The sequence below is a fragment of the Falco rusticolus genome, chromosome 4 (assembly GCF_015220075.1).
Source record: "Falco rusticolus isolate bFalRus1 chromosome 4, bFalRus1.pri, whole genome shotgun sequence".
Classification (NCBI taxonomy): Eukaryota; Metazoa; Chordata; class Aves; order Falconiformes; family Falconidae; genus Falco; species Falco rusticolus.
Window position 1 is genome coordinate 65,655,599 of NC_051190.1, and position 22,693 is coordinate 65,678,291.

The 22,693-nt window shown below is 36.6% G+C and overlaps 1 protein-coding gene across 19 annotated transcripts in view; it reads left to right on the forward strand.

Annotated features, from left to right (window-relative positions):
- Positions 1–22,693, forward strand: part of PARD3 (par-3 family cell polarity regulator) — a 457,718-nt gene that overhangs the window by 294,023 nt on the left and 141,002 nt on the right. For 15 of the 19 annotated variants that reach the window (XM_037383395.1, XM_037383391.1, XM_037383385.1 and 12 more), the window contains 5 exons: positions 3,213–3,402; positions 8,409–8,560; positions 9,617–9,661; positions 16,011–16,238; positions 22,007–22,223. In XM_037383395.1, the coding sequence (XP_037239292.1) occupies positions 3,213–3,402; positions 8,409–8,560; positions 9,617–9,661; positions 16,011–16,238; positions 22,007–22,223 (832 nt within the window). The remainder of the gene's footprint in view (positions 1–3,212; positions 3,403–8,408; positions 8,561–9,616; positions 9,662–16,010; positions 16,239–22,006; positions 22,224–22,693) is intronic. The other 4 variants (XM_037383386.1, XM_037383392.1, XM_037383398.1 and 1 more) reach the window with 2 other exon arrangements.

The following is a 22,693-nucleotide window of genomic DNA, read 5'->3' on the forward strand; positions in this document are numbered from 1 at the left end:
TGTATGCGCAGGGGTTTTTTAGAGTGCTTTATGTTGGTGGTTTAACTTGGGTCCAAACTATTTTCTGGTCTATTATAGGTCTATAGTGTTACAGGTTTGAAGGTTTGCTCTTTGCACATTTTTCCTTCTATGCTGAAAGTCCTCATAGACCTGTGTACTGGAGCTCTGAGACGTCTCTCTCTGCACAGGCAGGTGGGAACCCTTCTGACCCCATCGTTTGGTATGGTCCTCAGGCTACACTTGTTTAGATTGGTAACTTGTTCAAGAAATTTGAGCCTCGTGGTCCTGAGAGAAGACACACTTGAAAGGGAGAATGGTTTCTCTTCCTTATTACACCATCCAAAATACTTGGTTATTACAGTTTATCTGGCTGAAGTTGAATTAATATATGCAGACCTGGAACCTGAAGTGTATTCAGAGTCTAAATTTTATAGCACTTTCCCAGCCTGAGGGAAAATTACTGTCTTGGAGAGGTGTGTAGACAGCTTGAGCAACATCTTAGGTTTGTGGATCAGTGAAATATACTGCTGATTACTAGGTTTGAAGTTTCTTTGATGTTTCCTTGTAATGTTTCTCACAACACTTGCCGAATTGCTTTCTCCAAGGGTATTTTCTGTCCATTTCAGCTGAGCTCTCTACAAAGGGCTGAGGTCCGTCTAACCATCTGCTGGAGGTGAAGCCTTTCACCTGTTTTTAGCTTTATCTGCAATGAAAAGCATAGTCATGTCAGATGGGTTTTCTTCTTAATTCCAAAGCAGCTATTAAAATGTCAGTCTTTACCCTTGTCAGATATAAAGCAGGGTAGTGAAAAGTTAAAAATGTTACTGAATTACTGTAGCCTCTCAAATGAGAAGTTCAATCTGCCGAATGCCGTAAGGTTATACCTTTTCACAATCAATTCTTTGGAGACGTTATTAACTACAGAGTTAACAGTCTTGTAGGCATTATGTTTGGAAAGAAGTACATTACCAGGCTAAACATTAACCTGTCCATCAAAGAAACTATTGCTGGGCAAGGAATCAGCTGTTATGCAAATGGAACACATTCATTTCAGTTTGACAGTGATGACATGTTCACCATGCCATACCTTTTTCTTCCAGACACTTCAGCCTTCTTCACTGATCTTTTCTGAAGCCAGTTTTCCCACTTTGGAAAGCTATACAAAATACATTATCTAGCGCAGTGATTATTTTAGCTAGCTCTTTATGCATAAGGTTTTATTTTTTTGTTTGTTTTTTAATTATGGCATGCAAAAGTAGTGATGGTAACTAAAACCTTTCCAGAAAAGAGGAAAAATTATTTTCCCCTAATTTTACACAATTTTTCCGTATGTGTAGGAAAAATAAAGTGTGAAAATATTTGATGCATCCACAGAAGCAGTTTATGTTATGAATATATAAGTTTTGTTGTATATTATTACTGCAGTGCATCATAGTTTTAGAATAATTTAAAGTTTGTTGTCACATTAACGGTTGATTAAGGTAGTGGGTTTCTTTTCATGAGGTGTGACATTTTTTCTAATTGTTTTAGTAAGATAACATATTTCCAGGAATAAAATTTATGTAGTGTCAGCTGCATGTAGTGAGAGTTAGGACCAAACATTTTATATTACGTATCTTTTTAAGTCAAGCATCAATATCCAAGAGAAAAAAAATAATAAAGATATTCTAGCACATAAAAAATTATGTGCTGCAAATGTGAAAGATTCATACTTAATTAGCCATTGCCTCGGATAACTAAATAATTTTCATCCAGGTTTGCAAATCTTCATTTTCCTTAAAGGAAGTTTTAGCTTAGTGTTTCTAGATACTGAAATAACCTCTGTTTTTGCCAAGTTAAAATTTTAAATGGTGATAATTCTATATTTCCACTGTTGTCCAAATAATATCATATAACCCCCCATCCTCCCAAATCTGTATGTCATGCATGCATCCTGAAAAACAGATTTATTCAGTTTAAACCATAGTTATGTTACGAAGCTTTGCAATGAAAATATTCCTTCTGATATTCTTTATAGCTGTTTAGTCTGTTTTGGTGGCATAAAGTTTTCTATAAGTTTAAAAGTTGCTTCTACTTTTTATACAGCAGTTGAAAATTATTATACAATCTTATGCATTGAAATAGTTACTGGAAAATACAATTATTTGTGTATAACTATCCCTATAAAAGCAGCAGTGGTAGTGGATTTATAATATTTAGATGCACATTAAAACTGTTTTTTGCATGGAAATAATTTTTTAGTAGTTTGTAAGAATCCTCTAAATTTAACTGCTACTCTCACAAATCAACCCAGTGAAGTCTGCTACTGAACAAGGAATAATGCTGAGTCTTTATAGTGTCTCTTTCATGTTTGTGCTGGCTCTAGTTTAAGCACTTTAACAGTGTTAACATTTATTTGAATGTGGTGGTAATAGAATTAGGTAATTTTTTTCCCCAAATATTGCATGTGTTCCTCCAGATTTTTTTTTAAAGGAGAGAAAGAAAATTTGGAATTGTTTCGCTTTAGCCCTGAGTTCTCATCACCTTTCACAATCGTTACCTTTGTGGAGGCATTATTAAAAGGTTCCCATTTCCCAACAGCAGTCAAACAAGTTCCGTATGTCATGAGGGCAAGATTGATCAGGACAAGTGATGAGCTCTGTTAGTTCCCGTTGAACTCTTTCTTTGTTTCTAACAAATGATTTGATGCAAGAGAAGATGCTGTCTCCTGGGAGGTGCTTTTCAGTGGTTCTTAGTGACAGGGCCTGAGACAATGAGCACAGATGGAAACACAGAGGTTCTCTTTGAACATCAGGAAACACTTTTTCACTGTGAGGGTGACTGAGCAGTGGCACAGTTTGCCCAGGGATGTGGTGGAGTAGAAATATTCGGAAGTCATTTGGTCAGAGTCCTGGGCAACTGGCTGTAGGCGTCCCTGCTTGAGCCAGCAGGGATGGAGCAGGTGAGAGGTCCCTTCCAACCTCAGCCCTCCTGGGATTCTGTGATCTTCCTGCAGTAGGTCACAGATGCAACTGGTATATATTACTTTTCAAACCTCTGCGTAGGAAGATGCGTAAAAATCAGACATAGTTACTTTCATTATCTGTGTTGTGTCTCTCTTATCAGTCGCATTGCAGTTTGGTGTGACATTTTATCAGCTGTGATTATATGTTATTCAAGGCACACTCTGCCATTATTTACTTTTGGGGTTTTTTCTTCCTTTTATTGTTCAGGTAAATATCAGCTGTCTCCAACGGTGAACATGCCCCAAGATGACACTGTCATTATTGAAGATGACAGGCTGTCAGTCCTCCCTCCTCATCTCTCTGACCAGTCGTCATCCAGTTCCCATGATGATGTTGGATTTGGCACTGTTGATGCTGGTGGATGGGCTAAAGCTGCAATTAATGAGTCAACAGACTGGTAAGAGAATGGTTTAGTGGAAGGAAAAAAAAACATGACTGCAGTTACATCTTTTTCTTTAGTTTAATTGTTGGCTACTGCTAATACTAATCTCCCCCCCCTCCTTCACATTTTGATTCACTGTTTTCAAACTGGTAATTGTGCCTGTTTCAGGAAGGAGGGCTGTACAGAAAATTTGTTAGACTTTCTACTTCTGATTGTAATTTTGTGCTCTGTCAAAGCACATGTGTGGTAATGCTATTAATTGTTATTAAGATCAGATTCATGTATTGCTGTGTTAATTTGATGATTTGATATAAGTTTAGTTGCCAACTGAACTAGCTTTTATAAAAAAAAAAAACCCTTTGCAAAATATAAATACTTGAGTTCATGAAAGAATACTTACCAATTGGAAATTTTAATTTATAAACCTCACTGTAAATATTTCAACATTTAGAAAACAAAGGTGTTGTCTTTGTCTTCCAGTATATATCTAGGAGCCTTTTAGTTCTTCTATATACTCTCTTGGTTTTCTTAATAATGTACAGTAATTTGAAAATCTGCTTAGAGGTCAAGGCAGCAATTTGTTTTGCCTTAGTGTCAATGCTTGTGCACCAAGAGCTAGTTAGGATTTCTTCATTATGCATAAAGAAATATCTTTCATAACATTGTCTGATTTGTAACTATCATGCAAAGACAGTGTACTGTAATAGCTCTAAATTTAAAAATATGAAAGTAATAGTTCCACATCTAAAACTATAGAAAGTAACTTCATATGTTTAATCTATAGTAAAAATAATTTCTGTGTATCTTAGATTGACTCTCTAATTACTTTCATACATTTGAGTATAAGAGTCTTCTTGATGAATGCATTGAGCTCCATTATTGACTTGCTTAGATTCCTGGGAAAGAAATACTGTTTATTGCTTAGTACAATTAATACAGATCTAAGATTTAATTTCCACGTCCTGTAATTATGTATAGTAATGGCAAAATAAAAGCCCACCTCTGTACGCTGCCACTTCTTGAAGCGAGATAATTACCACAAATAGTGTGAAATATATGAATTTTCTTATTTTTCTTGTCTTTCAAGCCTGTTATGAATGTGTCAGCAATATCTTAATAAAACAGCAATAGCACCTGCCAGCTGATATGCACCTGTCATCTTCTTCTTTGCTTTATATTAGTTTATTTCATCTTATGTCCAGGAATTGAGTTCTGTATTTTAAGGACTGTTTCAATGATTGTATAAAAAGTTTATGTTTTTTTTTATTTATCCTCATTTGCATATTTTCTTAAAATGTTGCTGCTCTTCTCTTGGACAAGTCATACCTGTGATCTGGGCCCTTGAAAAGTCCATCTATCTTTTGTAAAAGCTTTTAGAGCTGAGAATCTGAGAGTTTTAAACAGAATAGTACTCAAGGCTGCATATAAAAGCTTATTTGTGAGTGAATTTTTTTAGCTGAATATGAACAAAAACCTACAGCGTAAAGTAAAAGTCCATTTGAAACCTGCAGATGCTTTTACACTTACTTATGCAGCATATCTTACTATTCATATACTTTGAAAATGAACATAACAGTAAAGAAAAAAGGAATTAGATATTGTGGAATTGATCATGCTCAAAACCTGTAAATGTGTGTTTAAGAAATTGTAAAGGTCTTCAGATACAATTGCACTTAAAAGAGTGTATCAGTGCAGCCCCTTACTATCTAATGTATTCTATTTGTAAAAAAGTAAATAGCAGTAGAATTAGATTGTTGCATTAATTTCCTGCTGCTAATGGATGAAGGAAGACTTGTAAAACGAAGGTGCATTGTATGGTTTTGCTGGAAGGCACAAAGGGTAAAACTAAGAATATGGATGAAGGGTTATCCAAACAAGAATGGCAGCTGTTCTGAATCACAGAAGAAAATGTAAGCTTTTCCAGCCTCACAGTATCTCCCTAATCCTTGATGAAAATGTTATGAAAACAAAGGGGCAATAAGACAGGATTAATAAGTGGAATTTTAATAACATTGAGGGTCAAAAGACGGTTACATTCTTTTAAGGATCAACTGTCATTCCAGAAATCTTATTTGTTAAGTATGCTAGAATATAGTAAATTGCATTTGGCATTGCTTAATGACTTGCACTAAATTCACCTTCTGTCTTTTATTAATGTAGTTGAAAAATATTAAAATGAGGCATTTTTAGGGGCATTAGTTCCTCCTCTGTATTCGTTGGCTTTTGGAGCTGTGCATTTTCACAGGGGCTTTTGAATACTTTTGGGCAACATCCATACGTTCAAACTCCTGTGATCTGCTCCTTCCTTAGTTACTAAAACACCCTTGTGGGTCTATAACAACAGAAATAAACCAGGACGTGGAAACTGATGACTCTACATACCGCTCAGATATTTGTGCTGTAAAAAGGTATGAGATGTCGTGACATCAGAGAGCAAGTAATTTTTGGTGCTGTGTAGACCTTTGGTATGCAGGATGCTGTACAAACACAGTAATAATCCCCCTAATAAGCATGTGTGGAAGGTAGGTGTGGTAAGGGCAGGTAAGGGAAGCAGAGAGAAAGCCCCTAAAGGTGGTGTCAGTGGAAATGCTGGGATCCAGTCTCCAGAATTCCTGGTTGCTGATGCCATGTGCAGACCCACTGCGCTCTCCAGGACCTGTGGTGCCCTTTTCGAGTTTCATTTAACTTTGGAATTTAGTCAGTTCTTAGGACTTCAAGTTGAGTATATATGTGCATGCTGTATTTACGTGAAAATGATATTCAGCTTTATTAGAAACGTTAGGTATATGGATCAAAGCAAGCTCATATGAAAATAAGGAGCATGCAGCCAAAACAAATAGTTTTAGAAATTCACCCTTTTTGCAGAAAGTGTCACAGGATACATTTTGTTCAGCAAGATGAAGCCGGTCGTTTTTAACTAATGTGAGCTGTGTTAACAGATGTTGCTAGAGAAAATTCTCACTTAGTAAAACCACATTTTTCTGGCCTTCAGAGACAAGGCTGACTAGCAGTGAGCCAGAAACTCCTGTGTGGCCTTGGGAAGGTCATTTATGATCTGATTATGAAAGGTGTTGAAACCCTCTAAGTTCAGTTGAGTCACTTGGAGGACGTTTTCAGACTTAGGTGGTTCTTATTCAGCTGTGTGTTGTGCTGCTGTAAATGCTAGAAGTGTATGTTGGCCTTGTCTGTCTTATCTTTCTGTCATGTGGAGATAATTTTTTCCATATTTTGTGGGAGTGAATGTGAGGACTAAGTAGTTATTTTTGAGTTTGGGCTCTGATTCATCAGAGCTCTTAAGCATATGCTCCAAAATGTTGCTACATTGTGCAGACATCTCTGAAATAGTTGCAGTAATTAAATGTAAAACATTATGAGCCTGAGCCAGAAACGTTAAAGTCAAAAGGCACTTGACATTGACTTTATTCATATAAGCTCTGATGCTGGTCTCACTTAAGTATTATATACTTGTCACATGCACATATCTTATTATTTGTAAATCTGCCACTACTAGACTGAATTTTTTCTAGGCTGCCTGATAATGCAGCACTCTTTATAGTACTTGATATCTTTGGATACTTTTTCTTACCTCTATTTACTGTTGTGCCTAATACCAAGGTGTTTCTTGTTCAAAGATGCTTCCATAAATTATAGTACATAGCATACATAAACATGTGCATGTTACAGAATTTGTAAGTTTGTTTCTGCAGAAATTCACTATTTGCCTGTTTCTCACTAGGTATGAAATGTGTATTATACTTACCCTGAAAGCAGAACATAATTCTTTTGAAACATTACTGAATAGTAACATGTATGTATAAAATATTTTGAATGGCATTTAGTCTATTTAGAGAACTTAGTGACAAAATATTTAGCTTTTTTTTATCTTGAAGTACAACAACAATCAAAGGGGGGATTTTGAGGGATCTTTTTTGGTATAGGCTAGATAACAACAGTGCAAAATGCTAATTTTTTCCAGTATTTTATGCTTTTGTTGCTTTTTTGTGCCAGCTAAAGTATAAATCTAAATTGTTTGGGCTTGCCTTCAGAATCTTTTAATACTCTCTCCTTTTCCAGGAGTTAGAAGATCTTTGTGTGAATTTCCTTTTATATTACAGTTTATCAGAAATAAGCAATCTTGTGATTTTTTATTATGATTTTTTAGGTTTTTTAACATGCGTTGTGGCCATGGTGTCACGTTGCAAGCCTAAGGTTTAGCTTGCACACCAAATTTTGCCTGCGTTCTTGCACTCGTGTTTGTGCCAACATCTGACAAACATTAATAAATCTATCTTGAGCATGCTTTTGATGAAGCATGGTGAAATGCCAGTCACTGCTCCCTGAAGACCTGGCTCACACAGCCAAGGTCATGCAAGAATCCTGCAGAAGACCCTGAAACTCAGTCCAGTTTTACCCCTGTTTCTGATTTAGTGGTGGAACCATTGTGGTGAATACTTGTTCTGTAGGGAAGTAGTGAGTAAAAATACATTTGTCTGTCATAGCCAGGTTAAAACCAGGAGATGCTGTGAAAAATTTACAAGCAATGTCACATATGGAGAGAAATTTTAATGCAGTCTTTAAATGAAGAAATTTAAAGCTCTGTGGGCTTCAGGCAGGACAGATTCTATTTATGCTTTACTAAAAGCATGTTGTGATGGATAAAAATCTGATAATTTGCTATCAACAGAATCTATTTGTTTCTGCTGAAGAAAAAGGAACTATTTTATTCTCCCTCCAATTATTCCTGTGTTGGGGTTGTGCATTCTGATAATATATGTATAGTGTACCAGCTATGTATATCTTTCACTAAAGCTTATAAGTGAAATTCTTGATACTTTTTAATTAGAATTACTCGATGCAAGTAAAACAAATGCATTGTGTAACTGAGTACTTGCAGTGGTTTATTTAAAAATGTGCACTTCATTGTTGGTAGAAGTCACGTGCTAAATAAATGCTTTTCTCTGCAGAGTGAAAGGTTGCGTGATCTTGATAAATGTTCGCATGATTTTTTTCCCTTCTTACAGCACTCTTAGTCCAGATGTTGATCCAGTGCTTGCCTTCCAGCGAGAGGGTTTTGGACGCCAGAGCATGTCAGAAAAGCGTACAAAGCAATTTTCAGATGCCAGTCAGTTGGAGTTTGTTAAAACACGAAAATCCAAAAGCATGGATCTAGGTAGTGAGTGATATTTTTTAACTTGTTTTATTTGAACCTGATTTTCTTGTTGTAAGTATATAGATTTTGTGATCCCAAATATGTTGTTTATGTGCAGTACTACTACATGTAATGTCTACTGGGGGGAAGTAAAGCATTCTTAATGTGAATGGCCATGTGGCCTGTGTATTGTTTGTACCACTTGTAAATGTCTGTACATTTAAATACCATAGCCCTCTGGATATATGGTTATAAACATTAAAAGTATTTATTAAAATGGAGGTGAAAAGTGCATTTACCAATCCATATAGAATAACTGTGTAAAACTACCACGCTGTGGTTCTGTGTAGACAGGATTATTCTCAGTTCATGATGATAATACAGTTAGCCTTAAAGATCCTTTGTAGTCTCTCATTTTGTAGATGGATTCAGAATTAGAAAATGGGGCTAGTCTGACATCTGTCTGAGAGCCAAGTTTCAATATTTACATCAGAAGCCCTGTAAAGGAGCAGTGGCTAAGACAGGCAATCGACTATAATCATTTTAACTGATAAAACAACTGGGAATAAGTAATTGCCAACAAGCCCATCTATTTTTCTGCCATTGAATTTAGACTCTGAAGTGCAGACTCTAGTAACCTTAAACAGTGAGTTTTGATTATTTAAACACACAAAATTCCCTACTCAGAATAATATATAATATGATTCACTCCTTTACAATAATTGTGAATATCTTGACTACAATCCCTAATTCACCAACTTCCTCAGGGGATAGTAAGGTTGGTGGTACTGACTTGTCTTGACTAGTTGTGATGTGCTAACGCGTAAATAACATATTGTACCTGCCTGTGATGTGAACATGACTGACATTGCATGAAGGTTACTAGTTTGCTGCCATTTCTACCTAGAATGTTTGCTTACTGTTGCAATTTATTTGCATGGAGTATTACATTGCTAAGGTCTCCTAACTTTAAAAAAAAAAAAAAAAAAAAAAAAAAAAAGGCAAAACAAAAGGAATGTTGGATGCATGTGGGGCATGGGCACTAACTGGGCTAACCGTTATACATTTACCTTTTAACAGTAGCTGACGAGACTAAGCTCAGTACAATGGATGACCAGAAAACAGGTAAGAATTGACAGTAAGGCTGTTGCTATAGAAACCTTGGTCAAAGCAGCTTACCACAATTACAGAACTGCCAGTCAAATTGCATGAAAACATGAATATTCCAGTACTTGCATGGCTGCTTTCTATTGTCGTGAATAATCAAGTTGTACAGAAAAAGAAAACTCTCTGTAGAGATAAATATCTTGCGTAGTATATTCAGCCAGGTCATACATGTGACGGGAGGTGGACACCTGTTTCTACACTTGGAGCTTATAATTTTGACCTTTCCAAAAATCTTGGAAAAATCTCCTCCTACTTCAAACTCTAATGTGCAGAGAGACGATGTAGAAGAGTTGAATGTTTGGCTATTAGAGTGCTAACACAGTGCTTAGAACTAATTATTTTAATTAGAAAACTGCTACCTTTGCCTTAAATGGTCATCAGATATGTGTTGTGAGTTCACTTCAAGACTTATTTGTGCAAGTCGATTTGCCTTTGGAGCCGAAACCTGAGCATCGTAACAGAACAAAAGGATATGTAAATATAATCTTTTCCACATAACCATCAATTGTAACATTTCATACAATGATAATGAGAAATAGCTTTCAAAGCAATTTTTTTTTATTAGTAATTAAAATAATGCACCAACTGCAATTATGAACCTTTATGATTTATTAATATAAGTTAGCTTTTGGCCTTTGGAATGTTATTTTAATTAGGCTAGATCCAGAAGACACCATAACATTACTTAGCTCTAATTAGGAACAATTCACCTTTTTAACCTGAAAATATTATTTATTTTAGTATGATTTGGGGAGAAGGGCATTCCATACAGAATTTATAATTAATAATTCACAACTGCATCTCTGTTTAACCATACTTTACAACATGAGTAGGAATACTGAAAAGCTCTAAGTACTCAAGTGACAAAATTATAATTTTTATTTAAACAGGTGAAACTTCTAGTTCTTAAAATATTGCAGAATTTGGCCACACACTTGCAGCTTTACAAATTGAGAATGAGTACACAAAATAAAAATGTATGAATGTTTTGAAGGACTAAGGCCATCAGAGTGTGAATGTATGAATTATGTTAATGATTGTGGTAATAATCAGTGCATAGGAACTGCTTTCGCCCCTGAGCATTATTCACATTAAAAGGAGTTATAGATCAAACTAAAATGTATTGTAAATTATTTTTCATTTTCTTATTAGCCTGCCTATTTGAATGAAATATGGTTAGAATGGTGTAAAACCCATGTGTTTTAGTAAAATATGATGCTTAGGTTTTAAAAGTGCATAGTGGGTTTGGTGCTATCAATAGAGGGTGGTGTTAATTGAGTGTAGTTTTTCTCTATGTGTAACACCTGGATTAAATTCCAGAAAAAGAGACAAGTCGGACAACTTGGGTGAAAGAGCATGACCATAACCATCTGGACTAACCACTTACATATTTTGTGTGCAGCAAGTTCAGTGGCTGGAAAAAAGGAAAAAAAACACCTTTTACTGTACTTGTATTTTATTTATCTTGAGTGCTTTTAACTGGGTTTTGTATATAAACACTGGATTTCTCCCATTTCTGAAGATGGATGTGGTTGTTAAACAAACCACTTACTGTAGTTTGGCTTAAAAATTGTCGGGTTCTAAGAAAAAAAATGCTTCAAATGTGTGGTGAACTATGTTTTAATGAACTGTAGAAGCCAGAAAGCTTTAGCGTGTATTTACTTCAGAAAAAATAAAAACAAACTCTGTTACAGTCAGAGTTGAACTTAATAGTATCGGCTGAAAAGGGGAGTGTAGAACTCACCAGCCCTAGTTACTATAATAGATTTTTAATTATTTTTCTTTCTATAGTTCACTTGAAGTGCCTAATACTTGCAGGGTTTACAGTTCATCCAAGCGCTGAAGCACATTCAGTAGCAATTGAGCATGGCTTATTTGTGGAGTGCCAGGCATGCTATAGTTCTAGGTGGTTATTTTTCCATGTATACATTGTGAAAACAAAAAATAAATGAAAAAAAGAATATATCTAAATTGTTTATTTATTTATTTTTACACAGTGTTTTAAAAATAAACTCTTTTATTAAATGGACCCAAAATGAAACTATTTTTGATGCAGTTGCTTGATCTATTCCTCCCCTGCTCACCCCAGTCTCTTTTAGTGTATGATCGGAACTAGAAATAGAAGAATTTATCGGATTTAATGGAACAGATGTTAGTAAATAGACTCACTGCTAATGTCCTTTAATAAAGTGTTTAGAAAGTAGATTTCATGCCTTTGCAAAACTGAGTTTATCAAATCGAGGGAGGTTTTTGGCATCAGTTGCTGGTAGCATTTAACCTGAGACTTAATAAAAATAATGTTTCAGAAAGAAATAAAATTGCAATTTTAAATCATTTAAAAGAAAGTGCTGACGAAAAGTTTGGTTTATAGCCTTCAGCCACTGAGGGAAATTTCATATATCCTGTGACACCGCGATTTTTGCCTTTGCAAATTGCCCAAGTGGATTTGTGGCACTGTATAAATACTTAACAATAAGATGAGAGAAATGGAAGCACAATGAGTTGTTAAACAGCATCAGAGGAAGGGAAAAACGAAGGGCTTGGAGCAGGGAGCAACATGTAGGCTTCGTGTCATGTATTGCATGTTAAATGTCTCGCTGGATCTGTATGTACTGTGAAGTTATGTGGCGGGGGCTGTCTTTACCGTATGGGAGCAGACGCACACCCTGCCAGCAGAGTCATGCATGAGCAGAGCTTGGCTGCATGGCCTGGAGGGCAAGGCTTGGCCATTGTCCCCAAGGGCTGGCCAGCTGGGGACATCAGGAGTGGTGATGCATGTGTGGTGGGCAGTGGCTGGGCTTGGCCAGGTGGAGTGAGCATGTTACAAAGCCCTTGAGAGGATGGATCGGGGTATGTGGCACGTAGAGTAAAGCCATATGGTGGAGCGTGTAAGTGGAGTGTGCGAGGAGACTGTGCACATGGTGGCAGTCGCAGTAGGGGGACTGCTGTGGTACGGAGGGATAAATCTACCTCAAAGGATATTTGTTAAGAAAATTGTTGAAAAGGAAGATTTTGATAAACTTCAAATTTTAAAAATGATAAAAGAATCCCTTTCATCCCTCAGTTATATAAAGATGCTTTAGGCAGATGTGTCTTTTCCTCTTCTTTTTTTTCTACTTTAAATTCTGGTGTCAAAATAGAAGTAGAACTCATTCTGAGCAGATAACATTTCTGATGATTACCACCAGTGCTGTAAAGGCTGGAAGAAAATGCTGACATTTTTGTATGTAGAAAACAAGGTTTTGATGTGACTCATAAATTTTAAACAGAATCCATTTTAAAGAAAGTTTGCTGTTTCTAACCAGATTATGGGTAAACAACTCACTTTCTGGCTGGTGAACTCTAGTAATAAATTCTGAACTCACTCGATTTACGGGGAGGCTTAACTATATATTTTGAAAAGAGTAGACTCGCTATGAAGTGGCCATAAGAAGATAGTGAAGGTATTAAAATATACATAGCTTTACAATTGCAGCACTTAAAATTTCTTGCGAAAGGACACTTCCCTCTTTCAAATTCTGCAACCTGTTCACATTTGTGCTCATGGCCACCCAAGTTCAATAAATATCCCTATCATTTTTGTAATCCATTATTAGTTTTACAGTACTCGGGAACATTAGGTCATGTCCCATCTAGCTTTTCCTTTGGGAAAGGCCAACTTACATAAATACAGTTTTCACAAAGATCTGTATTGAGTGGCAGGAAATGGAATTTTTTTTAATGTCCTTTAAGAACATAAATGGGCACATAAATGCCTCCTTTATAATTACTGTTTACAAAAAGAGCCACTCAGTAATTAGGAAAAGATATACGAGCATTACATTTAGAAGGTTGCAAAGCAGAATGTAGAATAAGGAAGTTTACAGTAAGTTGCCATGTAAGAGGATACCCTTTCCTTTTGTATATGAGATTGAATCTGTCAAACAGCTGGTTTATATATGATTGTCCCATTTCCTCTTTTTTTTTCTTTCAAAATGTTGCATTCATTTTTGCTGTCTTTGACTGTTTTTGGTAGAATACAATCTCAAAAAGTAAAAACCAAAATGCCATTTCTTGTGTACTGCAGGCTTTAGTGCAGGAATAGCAGGTTTTGGCATATGCTAGAAAGTGGACAGTTTATAGGGAATTGTCTAAACTGGAGTTCTTTTACTTGGTAGAGAAAGTGTATGTAAAAATACTTGCCTTAGACTTCAGCTCATGTTCAGAAGTCTGGTGAACGTGAACTGCTGCTTGTTTGCACAGCTGGGAGGCCATCAGACCTCCTTAGTCCCAGTTGCTCTGGCTCACCCCCACAGCTGCACTGTGCCCCCAGCCATCCTCGTGACCCTGGGCCCTGCAGCAGGTACCAGCTGTGAGTGAGAGGGTGACTTCTTCTAGGAGATGCAATTTCTTCAAAATAAAATTTCTCGTTTGTTGGGGATGTTTATTTCTGGCCAAGGGTCCAAGCAGCAGGACTCTGGACCACTGGGGGAACAAAACTGCAGGAGTTGTCTAGACCTGTGAAAGAGGATTTTTGTTTTGTTTCTGTTTACAAGTTCATCTTATCAGTAGGGAAGCTGAAGGGGAGTAATTTGACAACTGTGGTTTGAATTTTTTTGATCTGAGGGATTTCAGTTTAACATAATTGCCTAGACTTTGGGTAGGTGAATAAAAAATAAAAGTGTTTACTGCCTTGCTCCATCTCATACCAATTTAACAAACTACATGGAGAGGACTTGCCATGATGCTATTCTGCATCCCTTTGGTAGGTCCAGCAACCCCTTTCCTCCCCACCCAGTCTGAATGGACAAAGAAGCTGGTTTTGAGTAGTATAAGTAGCAGTTTTCCCCAGTTTAAGGTAACTTCACCTTTGTTAAGAATGGTGACAGATACTGTCTCTGTTTTCCCTCCTAATATCTACCAGAATAGGGATCAACTGCAGAACTGTGTTATTCTGAGATAAATACTTAAAAAAGATAATTTTCCTTTCTTGCATTATTCACACCAGACCATGTTTACAAATGTATTGTTCATTGGTTTGGTATCCCTGAGAGCTCAGTTCTTGGCTCTGTCTCTCAGGGCTTTGAAATTTATATTTCTGTGCCTCTGTCAGGTGACGATACTGATATCAACTGATTAACAACCCACTGCCTGGGGTTGCTGAGGTGCCACCACACTCATCTCTGTTCTGCTGCCTTTGGGTAGAGAAAAAGTGAGGTTTCCATATTCTAGGTGAGGGCTCTGGTCTCCTAACTTCAAGAAATGTAGCTGTCATGATGATGATGGTGATGCCTCACCTCATCTTGCTGTCTAGCCCCAAATCCTATGGAAAATCCGGCCCAGACTGTACTGCACTTCTGAAGAAAATCACTTCAAATAAATGCAGTGATATTTCTTTTTCCCCTCTGAAAGATTTCTTCCAGTTTTAACTATAATATGAAATCTAATTGTGCAATTGTGAGCTGATTTATACTGTCAGAGTGTTTATCTAAAAACAGAGGCTAGACATTTAGTCCACAAACCTGAAAGAAAAGTCCGTATGGGGAAAGGCTTTTGCAGGATACTGTCTGGGACTTTCTTGGCACACTTCTGGACATGCTGCAGCGGTGCCTTCAGCCCCAGCTGTAGCACTGCCCAAACATCAACCTGGTGACTGCCAGGAATGTGTTTCTTTTCCAGCTGGTTAACTGGCATTGCCTAATTGGGTCCTTTCTACAGATTATTTTTAAGCAACTTTGCAAAATCCCAGCAAGTCACTGGTATTTCTCAGAAGCATTTCATTATGAAATTGCTAGCAATTTGATGCAAGTCTTTAACACTTGATTAAAAGCAAACAGCATGTTCCTTGAAACCAGAAGTCAGGCTACTTTGCAAGACTGTTACTCTTAACACAGTAAGATTCATGCCCATAATCTGCTTTCTGTTCAACAGTGGCTAGTACAGATGAAATTTTCTGCTCAAAACAAAAATAATTAATAGTTTTGTTAGTTATGTATCTCTGCAGTTTTTATGAGCTGTTTTTAAAGCCCTGTGATTATGTTATCATTCAAATTGTTTAAAGTAATAGTAATGGATGTTGGTCTCTCTTCACTGATTTGAAAAGCCAGACATTGCTAACATTGTCGGTTTCGTTGACAATGACTTGACATACTCATTCACTTCTGAGACCAACAAATCTGTGGAGAATTCCCTACAGATTATTGAGAGATGGTGTGAATAATGTTAAGTGTGTCCCTAAAGACTTTCAGGATGGATATGCATAATCAAGCATGCAGTTCTCAATACTAATTCTAATTACTTCTTTTTTTCTCCCCCTTAAATCACTAAGGTTCCCCAACCAGAGATGTGGGGCCTTCATTAGGTCTGAAGAAATCCAGCTCATTAGAAAGTCTGCAGACAGCCGTTGCTGAGGTGACTCTGAATGGCGATATTCCCTTCCACCGCCCGCGCCCGCGGATTATCCGAGGACGAGGCTGCAACGAAAGCTTCAGAGCTGCCATAGACAAATCATACGATAAACCTGTAGCAGATGATGATGATGAAGGCATGGAAACTTGTAAGTAAGCTATTGCTGAACATAAAAAATATTGACTACATATGTTAATTTATTTAGAAAGCAATTAAAAGTAGTTGAAGATAATTTTAGGATTTTAAAAGAATAGAACTGACTTATTTTCATCATATTTCTTTTCCAGGCTTTTTCCCTTCATATGCATTAACAGATTGCAACACTCTGCAGCTTCCTTCCCTTCTAAAATAAGAAAATAAGATTATTAGGAGTGTATTTACTTAAATTACTATGAAAATTTTCTGTAAGACAGCTAATAAATTTATTAATGTAAATTAGAAAAAAAAGTAATGCAGAAATACAAAAAGCCACTGAATTAATGTTACAAAACCATGTGCATCTAACTTTGAAAGGGTACATTTGTAGTGTCTGGGGGGAAAAAAGAAATCACTGTCCTTTAATTAGAGTGAGTAAGGCTGGCAGATCTAATAAAATATGAAGTTAATGATTAGCTATTACCCACCCTAATGGGCATTCATTTACATTTTCAGTTCTTTAACCCAAAGTATGACCCAACATGTGGAGACTGTCATTAACATAAAAGAATCACTTCAAAGCTAACCTTATCATTACTGAACTATGTAAGAATGGGCTGGTAAAATGACAACTTGCATTGAATGAAAATAGTATGAATGGTAAATTACCTCAATAAGAGTTGTATTAAAATCATTGAATTTTTAACCTTCATGATGTACTACTTTCAACATGTCACACACCAGCAGAACTTTTTTTAATCAACCAGCAACTAGTTAGAAGTTTATGAATGAAGAGGGTGGTGGGAAGGCTGAAGTAGTAAAATATTTAGCCTGAATGCTGATGGAAGAGGCTTGAAAAGATATTTTTCACCCTCGTCTCTCTAAAATTTTTTAGTTTTGGAAAGTCTGTTTCATAAGTCTCATTCCCTAATATTCTTTTATAAGCTACTTGTGTAATCACTCCTTTATTTTTTTAAAACTCCTTGATTGTTGGGTTTGGGTTTTTTTATACATCTGCCTCTTTCTAAAAGTGTTTTGAGACTGAAAGGGAGGTCATTTTGCTAGTCACTTTTCTCAAAGGTAGTTATGTGCAGAATTAATTCTGCTTCACTTTTCCAGCACCTAGCGATTTCACGCAGCAGTGAGGCTAAATGCTGGTCTGGTGCTGCTGGCTGTCAATCTGTTTCTGGCCAGTAGAAGAACAGGTGTGAGAAAATATGCAGTGATCCTGCTCATTCTCCCAAACTGCATGCCGATTGATGGTTTTTGGGGACATAAGTGTATGTTTTTCTAAAAGACGTTGTTTGGTGTGAGCCCACTGATAGCAATATCCTCTTTTAAGACGTGAGATATCCAGGGCTTATCCAGAAGTTACAGATGGTTTAACTTCATTTGATCAAAAACATGGCAAAACTCTTGTCATGACACGCTTTCTAGGTGAGTATAGGTGTATGAGATTACTATAAGGGATTTTGAGCTTGTTGATGCAATGCATAGAGGGTAGCAAGGAAGTATTTTTTGTCTTGGCATGGGAGTAGTGGAAACCAGACAAAGCATTCTGGCTGAAATCAAAATGCCATGGAGGGAGGCTTTGCCTTCATCTCTCTGTATGGATGAACTCGTCTGGCACTGGTGGACCAAGAGCCATCTTGGTGTCATGGGAGAGCAAGAACGAGGCTGTTCTCAAACCTCACATGGTGAAGAAGGGCTGAGCAAAGCGTGACCAAGCTATGTGCTTAGAACTATGCATTCTATATGAGTTACTTGTGTTTTAATAGCTTCTGTGTGTTATAAGAAAATATCTAAGAAGTAATCCAGAAATTGACAGTGCCAGGTTAATAGAAGCAGATGAGTAGCAAAGCAAATATAGTAAATTTGTTGGACAGAACTCAGTCCCTGAGGCCTTCTCCTCATGGTGGCCATGGGAGCTTAAGAGCTGGCCCAGCCATATGTTGCCTGTCTTTCTGAAAACGTGTCTGTATCTATGTTAAAACTGAAAGCATGGCAGACTGCTCCGCTTCATGTAAATTATATGTGGCCTGAGGTTCCCAAGAATTTACCAAATGGTATCTTCAGATGGACAAAGCCTGGGCACGTACAAATAAGTAGACATCAATTTAGCAATCTGGTCCTAATGCTCACTGCTGCCATAATGTCATTGCCTAAGATTTTTTAAATTGTATTTACTTATTCCACAATTGTTTGAAATTAAAACATGGCTTTCTCTCATTGTAAAACCCAGGCAAACATGTCGGTGGTCAATTTGCTGATGCCCTTGAGATTGGATCCATTTGTCTGCCTTGGATTTTTTCCCCTTTCTCCTCCAAGTGTTTCAGTGCTAAGAGTGCTTCTTTCTTCCAGTGACCCTCTTTAGAGCAGCAAATAATAGCACTACAATATATTGTATAAAGGAATTCTTAACATGTCATCACCCCATATACAAAAGCCATAAAAGCACAGGTAGCATATGTGGCAAAGGGTCTGACTCTCTTCTGAATGTACGTGCTGTCCTTGGAACAACATGCTATTAAATTACTCAGTGTAGGATGAAAATTGGATAGCAGTGACCAGTTCTATGGTAACATTCTAAAAAGTATTTGGGCCAGATGCATTTGAGTTTTAATGACTGCAAGGAAGTAATGTGTGGAAAAGTATGGGTGTTCAGCTTTTACTGACCATTTTTCCTGCTTTTTGTTTTTTTCCTTAATACTTGAAATAGCTGATTGGAAGCAAAATGGTTATCTTTAGTGTCTGGAATGAGAACAAGGCATTTGGATTGGGAGAGATCAACAAAGCTTTCTAATCTTTTGCTGAATCTTAATTGCTAGAATCTACAGCTGTATTAAATATCACAACAAGAGGCCTAGGAGCTTAGTGGCAAAATAGCTTCACATTAAGTAGCTTTGATTCCTCATGTGCATCTTTTCGATTTTATGGGTTAATTAGGGGAATAGCTTCATAATACCTATTTGTGTAGTTCTCCATAGTACAGTGTGGTTCATGAAATGACACTAGTTTTCAGGTTTAATTGATGTTTAAAGTATACTCCAATTTAATTTTTTGGCTTCAGCATCCTAAATGGAGAGGCAGGAGTTGCAGGATAGGAAGGAAATAACAGCACCAGAACAAATACATTCTGTGTTATGCAGTAACCTAATGTCATTACTGCAACTTGACAAAAATTAGAAGTTTCATTTGTAGCCTGGGCTTGAATTTTAATTGAGCAGCATTTGCATTTGTTCTAAACACTAGTAATTAGGTGTATGTTAATTGCAGAATGACTGTGCTGCATAAAAGTGGAACAAGTTTCTTCATGTTGAGTCCTTTTAAGAAAACCAGAAATTCTGTTGAGTCCAGTAGAGACACCAGTGTTTACTCCAGGAGAACAGGCAGCCCAGTTCACAGGGCTCAGCCTAAGCTACAGAGTTAATTGCAAGCAAGTTTGATAGATAAATATTTATTGCAGCACAAGTTTGGAAAAGGAGGCAATATGACCTCCACAGAATATGCAAAATAAATAATAAGAGGAAGCATTGTTATGACAAGTTGTTCAGAAACTCAGCATAGCACAGTACACAATACATATTTAGGATTAATTCATTGTTATATGAATATGAACAACCAGAGGTCAAAACTGATTCATCTTTAAAATTCTAGGAATGAAGTACCAAGTAAACATTCAAAAGTTGTCAGAAATTTAATGCACTTTTTTTTTACTAATTATATTTATTTGTAAGTACAGTGTTTTAAATGTCTAGTTGGTTTTAACTGGAACAGATTGTAGCTATAAATTAACATGCAAAAAATTTAGCTTATCTATTCCAAAGTGGTTTTCCACTACTCTTTAAATAACTAAATATCATCCCAGGCACTGATTAAGAAACACTGTGACAAAGAAAAAAGTACAAGTACAGCTAGTACAGAGCCATTTATAGGACAGGCCTACTAAGTTTCTAAAATACAATTATCTGAATATTAAAACTGTGCCTACAACTGAGAAGCTGTATCATTTACTTAACTCACAGTGATTCTGAAGATAAGTGAACATGAAATGCTGAAACCTGTCCTTGGTTTTTTTGGGTTGGTTTTTTTTTTTTCTTTTTTTTTTCCCCTGCTGGTTCTTATTTCAGAGTACAAGTTGAGATTCAAAAATAGTTACTAATATTGAGATTTATCTGACATGGTATGTTTTTCTTGAGATATGTTTATATGATCTTTCAGGGTTGGAAAATATTTATAGAAATCTTGGGATACTCAGTGAATAAGTACTAAGACTGTTGGACAGGTCTGTGTATTGCAATATTAATGAATAAAAAGTATTTTGCAGGCAAGTATCAGAAAGAAGAGATGATATTGAATGGCTTTCAGTCAATGATTTGTAGACTTTTCAGGTTCAATGAATTACTTGTAAGGTAAATATGAATGATGACTAAGAAAAACAAGTTGATATTCTACAGTAGTCTATGTAAGAGAAATTTCTAAAGAATGACACACTTCTATTGGCTGTAGAATAGTCAGTGAGGTCTAGAAACAGTAATATTGGCAGGAATAATAATAAGTATTAAATATATGCTCAACTAAAAAGAGATTCTTTTTTCCTTCTATAAGCCATGGCCATTTCCATATCTTGTTGAGTACCAACCAAAATCTTTTATTTTTCTGTAGATTGTGTATATATGAAGCAAAACTGTATTTTCCAGCTTCTACTGCCAGAAGTTGTTTGGAGCCTCATTATGCATTAGAGCTACAGGAGACAGTACAAAGTATACATCTGTGATCCTACCTGCTGCTTTGTGCTGTCTGTTGGAAAACTGGGAGATGGTGTAGCCCTACTTACAATGTGATGTATAAAATGTGAAAGCTCCTGCAAGATCACAGCTTCGACAGCCATGCACTGTGATTTTTGGACCTGGATTTAAGTTCAGTCAAAACGGTTGCAGGATTCTGACCCACGAGCTTGAAGTGTTTTCTTTCTTTCTTATTAAGCTACTGGAGGAGTTTTTGGTTTTTTAATAGATCGTTTCTTTTGGTCATTTTTCTTTCAAACTTTCTGAAATACATGTCGTCTGTTAAATCTAGGCTTGGGTATACTTCAGGATTCTCAGTCTTGGTCTTGGATTGGAAACAGAGAAGGAACATGTTATCTACCCTTAAAGGTTTTTACTTGTTCCAGTGGGTGGAACCTCCCCACCTGAACCTCCCAGGCTACCCCATCTCAACTAGGAGTAAAAATTATAGTGCATTATATGTTTTAAACTACTCCAGGAAATGAAGTAGTGTGGCAAAACCATTATGTTACTTGCAGCAGAAGAAAAAGTCTATCAAGGCTTGTATTGAGGGTTAACAGTCCTTAATGACTTTCATACTTTTATAGGAGTGTTTCTAAGAATTTACTGACAGGTCATGCTGGTGCTGCTGTTGTTTCTTCTTGCAGATATTTTGAAATCACTCCTCAATTGACTTAAATACTGAAACAAAATGGGCCAATTAATATCACTTTGCTAATGTTCTTTATTAACCCATACATTATTTGGAGTGAACACAAACCACAAATTGTGTTTTGCAGAGTGTTCTGCAAAGGGTGAGTTTATTGCATTAATAGTACAAATGAACATTCCAGGAAAACCTCACAAAAGCAGATACTGATTTTGAAAATAAAATAAATGAGTATTTTGTGGTTGTTTATATATCCTGCTTCGAAATACATTATGCAACATACCAAAAAGCCTGCCCTTGTTGTTTGTTCTTATCCCACTAATGTTTCTTAATATGTGCTTTCAGTGGAGGAAGACACAGAGGAAAGCTCAAGATCTGGTAGAGAATCTGTGTCCACAGCAAGTGACCAGCCATCCCACTCATTGGAGAGACAGATGAATGGAAGCCAAGATAAAGGGGACAGAAAAAAGGCTGGAAAGGAAAAGAAGAAAGATCGAGATAAAGAGAAGGATAAAATTAAGGCAAAGAAAGGGATGCTGAAAGGCTTAGGGGACATGTTCAGGTAGGTGCTTTGCAATCAAATATAGAATTAACTGTAAAAAGAAGTTTCATCTTTTAGTCGTTCATTTATATTGTGACTGTTTGCTGAGGCCATATTTTACTGTATAAATATATACATGATATACGTAGGCTGATCTTGAACTTTTGAGCCTGTGAGTGGTGTCACGGAAGGGAAGCAGCTCAGGATGGAAGACAAGGAGGTGGCCAGCAGGCTAAAGGTGCTGTAAAGATAAAAATGGTTTTAAGTCACAAATTGCTTGGTCTTGGAAAGAGTCTTTGGTGATGTCTAAGTAGTGCACATGTCCTTTGACGGGTCAAACAATTTTGGGTTTTGTTTCTTTCTTAAACTGTGCTGTTCCTAATACTGTACCCAAAGCTTGTGTGTTACTAAATGAGTGTTTTTCCTTGCTTTACTATCAAGACTGGTATCACGGAGGCATGATGTGAAGGAGTTGAATCAGTTTGAGACTG